The sequence below is a fragment of the Trichechus manatus genome, unplaced genomic scaffold, assembly GCF_000243295.1.
Source record: "Trichechus manatus latirostris isolate Lorelei unplaced genomic scaffold, TriManLat1.0 scaffold00202, whole genome shotgun sequence".
Lineage (NCBI taxonomy): Eukaryota > Metazoa > Chordata > Mammalia > Sirenia > Trichechidae > Trichechus > Trichechus manatus.
Genome location: NW_004444138.1, coordinates 2,869,275 through 2,878,293, shown reverse-complemented (window position 1 = coordinate 2,878,293; position 9,019 = coordinate 2,869,275). Strand labels below are relative to the sequence as shown.

The window sequence follows — 9,019 nt, the reverse complement described above, 5'->3', positions numbered from 1 at the left end:
GGTTCCCTATTACCAGCTTTCCTGTCCCCTCCTGCCTTCTAGTCCTTGTCCCTGGGCTGTTGTGCCCCATTCATCTCGAGTCTGTGTGTTTTAACTTCCTTTGAAAAGAAAAATCAGAAGGGCTTTGGGACAAAACAGTATTACAATGAACAGTATCTTGCTTCTTTGGAAAAATCCAATGTAAAAAAAATCCTGTCATTAACAGAGGATCATAAAAGCTAGGAAAAAAAGTATTTTTTATTCTCTTAATTTTTTTTTAGCATTGTTGGTCGTTCACTGAGCGATGCCTTTGGTGCGGGGGCGGGGGCGGGCGATGAGGCTATGGCACACACGTAACAAAAAGAAAAAGAAAAAAAAAAAGGCCCTGTGTCTGAAACACTTATATTAATTCTCCAACAAGGGTCTAATCTGGAGTCCTTCTAGGACAAAACTAGTAAGGGTCCGTGGGACTGGCCCCTCTCGGCAGTATTTGTAGATTTGCTTCCTTAGGCTGATAGCTTCAGATGCTTTAAAGGTGCACTATGAGAAAAAAAAAAAAAAAAACTCGGTGGGATATATATCAACCTGGCCATGGCATCTTATACTGCAGACATAAATTACACTCTAATTTAACGAGCTGACAGCTGACATTGATAATGTTCATTGAACCTATGCATCTGCATGTTTATAATTGTGCTGACATAGTTTTCTCCAAAGGTGTGTGTGTGTGTGTGTGTCCTTGTATATGTGTCTGTGTGAGTGTATTTATGTGTGTGCTTGGGGTGGAGGAAAGGATGAAAGAGTGGAGAGATTTTTACCCCTTCGATTGTTCTCTTACTCTGTGCTACTGAATGCAATGAATTCTCTTTCTGCTGTGCGGGTAGATTTTGCCAACTGTGAGAGAAGATTCCGGCTTCTTTTCCTGCCATGCTATCAACTCTTACGGGGAGGACCGTGGAATAATTCAGCTCACAGTGCAAGGTAGGAAGAGGAGAGCAGAGGGGAAAAAAACACAGCTCTTTTAGGACAGTAAGCGTGTGTCGGTGCTCAGCCTCTGTGTGTGTATTTCAGCTTACTGCGCGCAGCTTTCTGATGCCGATAAAATTTTACGTATGTATGAAGTTGCTGTTAACGCAGTATTTTGCAGGACCCCTGATTATGTCAAAGTGCAGCCCCACATACAGGGAACACGCCCTTAAAGGAGTTGAGTCAGATGGCAAGGCCATGCTGAAGGCATGGAAGTGGAATATGACGCCCTCTCTGGCCAATTGTAGAAATGTACGAGACAATCTAAATGAAAAGGGAAGTTTAACGCTTGGGACAAGATAGTGTTTGAGTTATAGATTCCCACCCAGAATAGTGATATTTAAATCCTCCAGGTTTGGCCCAGTTCTGCAAGTATGAAAATTGGAATTGGGGGTAAAGTCGTATTTTTTCTCCCTACAATGTGATTAGGAAAAACAAACAAAAAGCACTTTCCAGATAAAAAGCGTCTGTCCTTGTCTAATGCTGTCGAACCTTTGGCGAGTCCTACTTGGCATTTCAGCTGTCATCTTATTAATGTCTGAACTATGTTTGAAGTAACCTGGGCCTCTCTATTGGTTGCACAGAACCCCCCGACCCTCCCGAAATCGAGATCAAAGACGTGAAAGCGCGTACAATTACCCTCAGGTGGACCATGGGCTTTGATGGTAACAGCCCCATCACGGGCTACGATATCGAATGCAAAAATAAATCAGGTAAGTCCTTTATTTCCTCCCACGTGGGTCACTTCCACAACCCGTTTATTTGTTTGTGTTTTTGTTTTTTTCCTTTCTTTTTTCATTTTACCCGCAGGAATCAACCTCGATTTGCAGAAGTTCGGAGGACACCCTTCTTGCCAGCCCATCTCTTTTCTTGCACGAAAGACATCCAATGTTCCCTTTAGGGGCTGTGGAGTTTGGTGTCAGCACACACTTTATTGATGCGCTCAGCCTCTCTTCTTTGTTTGCCACCCAGAGCAGCCCCAGAGCTCAGCCGGGCTCTCCACCGTCCATGCGGGTGTTCTTGCCGCTGATGGGCACGTGGACACCTGCTGACAGATACAGGCCACTGTCATTACTTTTTCCACCTCTTCCTGGAAACCCTGGTGGTGTAGTGGTTAAGTGCTATGGCTGCTAACCCAAAGGTCAGCAGTTTGAATCCACCAGGTGCTCCTTGGATACTCTATCGGGCAGTTCTATTCTGTCCTATAGCATCACGGTGAGTCAGAATCCACTCGACTCGATGGCAACAGGTGTTTCCTGCTTCCTTTCGCTTCCCATTTTCCCAGTCAGTGGCTGCTCTGGAGAGTGACCCTGGGACCAGAGCCTTTAGCTCCAGCTGTTCTTGGTGGCCCTGGGCGGTGGGATTGCCATCCCCATTGTAGTTTTTCCAGAGAAGGGAGAGCTGCTCCTGGCTGAGACTAGGCACTAACTCTGCAGCCACCTTCTTAAAATGCTGCAGAGTATGGACCAGTGATACTTAATCCTACACCCAGAAAGTACTCATCTATTTCTACAGGGCTGCTTCTGGCCAAGTTAACAGAGAACTCATAAAGCTGACCTGTCTCTCAGGACCACTGTACACGTGTGTCCTTCCATTGTCTTAACGGGAGAACACGAGGGCCCTTTCCAGCTTTATAATCCACGTAGCCTTGAGTCGGAATTTTTACTGTGTCTCATAAACTATAAGACGAATTAGAGCAGCATCAGTACGGGAAGGGTTAATAAAATTCTCAGAGGCCGCAAAGTAGCCTTATTTCCACTTTCTGGGGCACAGTACTGTTATTTCAGATTACACTGTCACGACCTATTTAGTGTCTTTTAAGCTGAAGCTGTCGTGAAACAATAAGCTCAAGGCAGCTTGAGAGCCAGCTGAGAATGGAGGGAATATTATAGTAAGAGCGTGTTAAGGGGCAGGGAGAAAATGCAGGAGATGGGGTTGTAAAGGGACACTCAGTAATGGGTATTAAGGAGTATGGGAAAGCAATGTCTTCAGATAAAAGGAAGATACAGAAGATCAAGAATGGTGGTTTAAGACATAGTATTTGAGCCTTGCAGTAACTGGCTGGGTTGGAAGTGGATGTAGGAAAAACTGGGACAGCTGAGTTTAATTGTCCCAGCACTTCCTCCGTTGTTGTTATAGCTGCTGTGGAGTCGGCCGCCGATGCCTGGGGACCCCCCCACACACAGCAGAGCGAAATGCTGCCAGGCCCTGCGCCATCCCCATGATCAACCGATTGATCTGTTGTGGATTAGACTGTTGTGATTCATAGGGTTTTCACTGGCTGATTTTTGGAAGTAGATTGCCAGGCCTTTCTTCCTAATCTGCCTTAGTCTGGCAGCTCCCTTGAAACTTGTTCAGCGTCATAGCAATACTCAAGTCTCCACTGACAGGCAGGTGGTGTCTGCGCATGAGGTGCATTGGCCGGGAATTGAACCCAGGTCTCTCCCATGGAAGGGGAGAATCCTACCACCAAACCACCAATACCCCCACTAGGGGGCCAGAAACAAGGTGGTGCAGGTAGAGGTCCCTGTGAGCTTGCCACACGGAAGCCTTGAGGGGAGCACAGCTGCTCCAAGTCACTCTGTCACTGGATGTGTGACACCTAGCCGGAGCTGGAACCCAGGGCTGTGCAGGTGAGGCACGGTGACCTGGGGAGCATGACAGTGCCCACCCAAACATGAGATCTTTTGGAGACTAGAAAGAGCGAGCTTCTGAAGGGCTAAAAGGAAAGAAAAAAGGGCAAGATTGTCTTTGTTCTAATGAAATGAGGTCTGGGTGGAGCCAAAGAATTAAAAGCTTTGAGGGGCAGATTTTGAAGTAAAAGAAAACCTTCTTAATTGAGGTAGACACTTTCATCTTTTCAATATTACTTACTTGTAGTATGGTATTGAACATGAGGAGTCCCTGGGTGGTGCAAACAATTAACACATTGGCTGCTAACCGAAAGGCTGGCGGTTGGAGTCCACCCAGAGGTACCTCAGAAGAAAGTTCTGGCAATCTACTTCTGAAAGATCAACCATTTCAAACGATATGAGCACAGTTCTGCTCTGATGCACATGGATGGGGTCACCATGAGTTGGAATCGACTCCAGGGCAACATTTTTTTTTTTTAATTGAAAATAACCCCCTCAAACTTTGTAGAGAGTGACTTGGAAACTGGCAGTAGCAATGAGAATTCAGGAGAAACACTGACAGGCATCGTGAGGAAGCCCAGCATAGTCCTCAGAGAGTAGTGATAGCCCCATCAGTCTTGTTCGTGGAGCTGGGTCAATCCACCACCGTAGACAGAGATCTCTGCAAGGTGGACATTGTTTCAAAAGGCAATGAAACCACCAAGATTAGCTCTGCTGGCAGACCGCCCAGCCTGAAAGAGAAGCATGGGGTCATACAAAGTAGGCTGCCACTGAATTAGATTTGGCAGTGAAGGGAGAGAAAGTGACATCAACTTTAGCGCCAATACACGGACCGGAAGTGGAACAATCACTGCCGGAAGGGGACTTGGTCACAGCCTTAGCATAGCCCTCTGAGGCTATGACATTTCTTTTAGGTTAACACGTGTATTGAGAGACGTCCATGCGCCAAGTACAAGTGCTTTGGGGTCCAATACAAACAAAACTGGTCTCTGTCCTGAGGACTTTAGGGCAACACAGAGCACTTGAAAAAAACTAAACTGATTGCCATGGAGTTGATTCCAACTCATGGTGAGCTCGTGTGTGTCAGAGCAGAATTGTGCTCCATAAGGTTTTCAATGACTGATTTTCGGAGGTAGATCTCCAGGCCTTTCTTTTGAGGTACCTCTGGGTAGATTAGAACCATCATCCTATCGAATAGTAGTTGAGTGCAAACCATTTGGACCACCCAGGCAACTTCAGAGCACTTATTAGAACATTGAGTGAGCCAATAGTTTATGCCATGAATGCAGGCTTAAGTGATTTTCATGGATACGTTAAATCCAGCACACTGGGGAAGGGCTGTCTGAGTGCTCTGGATGCTCCAAGCATGGACCTTCTCTTGGCTTCTCCAGCCTCAGGCCCTGGGTATGGTGGGCAGCCGTGGCTCACTCTAGTGAAGCCCAATGTGGCCGTACTGACAACAAGAAGAAACAGAGGAGGAATATTTGTGTCCTGCCATGCCCATGACCCACCTGTGTAGTTCTCAGGAAACACTAGCTTAAGTTAGAAAAGTCCCACCCCAACTACCCTGGATCTCTCACCTCTGGCCTTTTAACCCCTGTGGTAACTCCATCTTCAGGGTTAAAGGTGTGCTGGTTTTTAGGTCACCCTTAAATAAAACCCACCACCGCTTTGAAGCAACTCCCCCACCTCCAGGCACCGTGAATGCCTCCCCAGCTCTAAGCATCCCATCCAGAAAGGCTGATGTGAGTACTAAAAGTGGTAGAGAACCCAGCGTGGTGCCTGCGTATAGCAGGACTCAGTAAATGGATGATACTCCTACCGTACAAATGGGTAACATGCTCAGCTGCTAACAGAAAGGTTGGCAGTTCCAGTTCACCCAGTGACGCCTCAGAAGAAAGACCTGGTGATCTAATTCTGAAAAATCAGCTATTGAAAACCTTATGGGGCGCAGTTCTACTCTGACACACATGGGGTCGTCATGAGCCGAAATCGATGACAACTGGTTTTTAGAAAATTTCATCTCTGCTAGATGGGTATGATTATCACCAAGTAAGAGATAAAGAAGCAGAGACTTGGAGTGATTTACCCAAAGTCATCCAGCTGGGATGTAGCCAAGCTGGGAATCCATCTAGACAGGTCTCATCCCCATCCTGATCCTGGTCCACACCTTCTATGCCAGTGTGACTGGGACACAGATCAGTTGTGGTGAAGGGGCTAGTACAAGGTGGGTCTAGACTCCAGAGCACAGGAAAGGTGGGCTTCTGTGATGGTTTGACTCATCTTGAGGGCCCTCAGTACCTCGTAGGGAGAGGGCAGAACAGGTGCTTCCAAATGGCAGGATGATGATAATTATAAACAAACAGTAGTAATAAAATAACAGTGGACTCACTCTGCCAGGTACTGAGGTAGGCGATTTACCTGTGACTGCCATTGGCAGGTGAAGGTAAATGACTTTCTCAAGGCTAGCAGCTGAAAAGTGATTAGGTCAGGAACCAAGATTGGCTGGGACTGGCTCTCCCCCTAGTGAAAAGTGCCCACACTCATACACAAGTCAGCCAACAATTTCTGTCCAGGAAGCATAATTCAATACTCAGCAGATCCCACTGTCCACTCTGCCTCACCCCATCACGATCTTGCAGAAAGGAACTCTGGGATCGAGTCCTCATATTCCCTCAATCACAGAAATCTCTAATTTTCCACCGTGATCCCACTTACAACGTTTACCTGGACACTGGGCACAGCTGTGCCCACAGCACCTCTGCAAAGGCAAACACAGGTGGCTTTTCAACAGGAAGTCCAGAGGAGCAGGAAGCTTGTGAGACAGAGGAGACCCCACCTTGTTCCCAGCCCAGGCAGCCCCTGCAGGGTCAGGCTGCAGCCAGTGCTCCCAAAGCGTGATTGTAAGACATTGAATTCTGCAAAAGCCCTGAGATCTCTGTGATGCAGAATAATCCATTGTTTAAAATAGCAACAGCAAACACTCAAACGTGCCAAGCCCTGTCCCGGCACTTCATATATGTTAAACTCACATACCACTCACAGCAACTCGGCGAGACTGAAACTGTGATTAGTTTTATTTTACAGATGAGGAAACTGAGGCACAGAGCTCTTGGGTAACATAGCTACAAAATGGTGGAGCCCATGTTCTATCCACTGAGACACTACTTCTCAAGTAAAGAATCACTGCGAAGCAAATGATGAGCATGTGTTGGGGTGACTTAAAACAGTAGTGGGGTCACTTGAAAACTACCACACTGCACAGTTACCTAACTATCTGTAACTTCTGTTCAAAGAATGACAATCCTTTACATTAAGATATTAAAAGAAACAAATATTACTATCCCATGTACCTCAGAAAAGGAGAGTGTAGTACATGCTTGGGTTGAGGCAGGCAACAAGTAATGGAATAATTGTTGTTGTTAGGTGTCGTTGAGCCGGTTTTGGACTCATAGTGACCCGTGTGACAGAGCAGAACTACCCTACAGGGTTATCTTGGCGGTAATATTTACAGAATAGTAGCTGGGCACTCGACTGTTGGGCCACCAGGGCTCCTTATTATCCCTCTACCAACTTCCCAGTGGTTAAGTACTTGACTACTAGCTGAAAGGTTGGTGGTTCAAACCCACCCAAAGGCACGTTGGAAGATAGGCCTGGCGATCTGCTTTTAAAAAGCCTTGAAAACCCTGTGGAGCAGTTCTGCTCTGACACACGGGGTCACCATGAGTCGGAACTAACTTGATGGTAACTAAAAACAGCTACCCGCTACCTACCTCAGGAAAAAGGAGGTCAGGAAAAGGGAGGGAAGAGAAAAAGGGTAGTTGGAAGAGAGGGGTGCTTTCAAACTACATTTTCTCATTCTGCAACGAGAGAAGAATTAAAACCCTCGCAGGAAATAATCCTCTTCCTGGGGCATTCCAGTCAAGGCACCTGAAATGCTCGGGCCCGGTCAGCGTCTCCCGCTGAACACCCATCTGAGTCTTTAGTGTATGTCACTGACCTGGTGCATACCCAGACTCAAAAACACTTTGTCAGGTGAATGGATAGGTGTAAAAAGGAGAAGCAGAGGGCTCTGTCTCCATGTATACCTGGGCATTGATGTTAGAACCTCTCCGGACCGCACCATTAATTATTTCTAAAATGGCATGTCTATAAATTAGAGCTGCAGATTTTGGCCCAATTAGGTGATTTCTTGAGGCTCCTTGAGTTGGTGTTGGAGATCATGGACTTGACAGTGCTCTGTAGGAGGCAGGTTTTCTCTTCAGTGTTGACAGGCCCCTTAATTGGCTAACACAGTTTGGTGGTTAGAAAGCAGTTAGGAGCGAGCGTTTATCAAAGCCACATGAAGCAGCCATTATACTTCTTATCCAGTAAGGGTCAGAAATTATTTTGCTTTTCCATGAAAGTCCAATGCCTTCCGCTTTCCTTGATGTTAAAAAAAAACAAAACAAAAACGCACCTTGTATGCCGTATGCCATGCATCTGTAAAAAGAAGATAAAAAGGATTGTCCAGACCTCAGACAGCTGGATATAGTGCACTCTATCAAGTAGTCTGAGCAAAAGAAAAAAAAAAAAAAGAATTCTACTCCTAGCCCAGTTTTAACCCTCTCTCCTCGTGTATTACTTCAAGTGTCCCACCCTCTTCTTTTCTCTGCTGTCACTGAGGAAGCTCGCACGGGAGGGGTGACTGCTGAAAGCTAGAGTATAAAATCAGTCATTGTTGAGTCAATTCAGGCTCATGGTGACCCCATGTGTGTCAGAGTAGAACTGTGCGCCATAGGGTTTTCATAGATGGGACTTTTGGAAGTAGATCGCCAGACCTTTCTTTCGAGACTCCTCTGGGTAGGCTTGAACCTCCACCCAGGGTTCCATTAGTAGCTGAGCATGTTAACCATTTGCGCCACCTAGTCATTGCCAAAAACATAGGAAAAAGGGCAGTTAATGCCAAGTCTGTGGCACTGGGTTGCGTTCAAGCTGTTTTTTTCACGTTGTGGCCTGATTAAAGACACCCCTGTGTGATGGAGAGTTGGTGCCATAGCCTTCGACCATGAGTGAGGGATGGAGGGAGTGAGGGAAGGAGGGAGGGAGGAAGGGAGAGAAGGAGGGAGAGAGGGAAAAAGGGAGGAAGGGAGAGAGGGAAGGAAGGAGGGAAAGAGGAAGGGAGGGATGGAGGGAGGGAAAGAGGGTGAGAGGGAGGGAGAGAGCGAATGAGAGAAGGAAGGAGGGAGGGAATGAGTGAGGGAAGGAGGGAGGGAGTGGAGGAAGGAGGGAGACGGAGAGAGGGAGGGAGTGACAGAGGGAGAGAGGGAGGGAGGGAATGAGTGAGGGAAGGAGGGAGGAAGGGAGGGAGTGAGGGAAAGAGGGTGGGAGGGAATGAGTAA

The 9,019-nt window shown here is 46.9% G+C and overlaps 1 protein-coding gene across 1 annotated transcript in view; it reads left to right on the top strand.

Moving 5' to 3' along the window:
* The window catches only part of DSCAM (DS cell adhesion molecule), a 987,413-nt gene that overhangs the window by 797,123 nt on the left and 181,271 nt on the right, over positions 1-9,019 (top strand). Inside the window, exons 13-14 of the mRNA XM_012558972.1 lie at positions 864-960; positions 1,590-1,718. Coding sequence (XP_012414426.1) covers positions 864-960; positions 1,590-1,718 — 226 coding nt within the window. The remainder of the gene's footprint in view (positions 1-863; positions 961-1,589; positions 1,719-9,019) is intronic.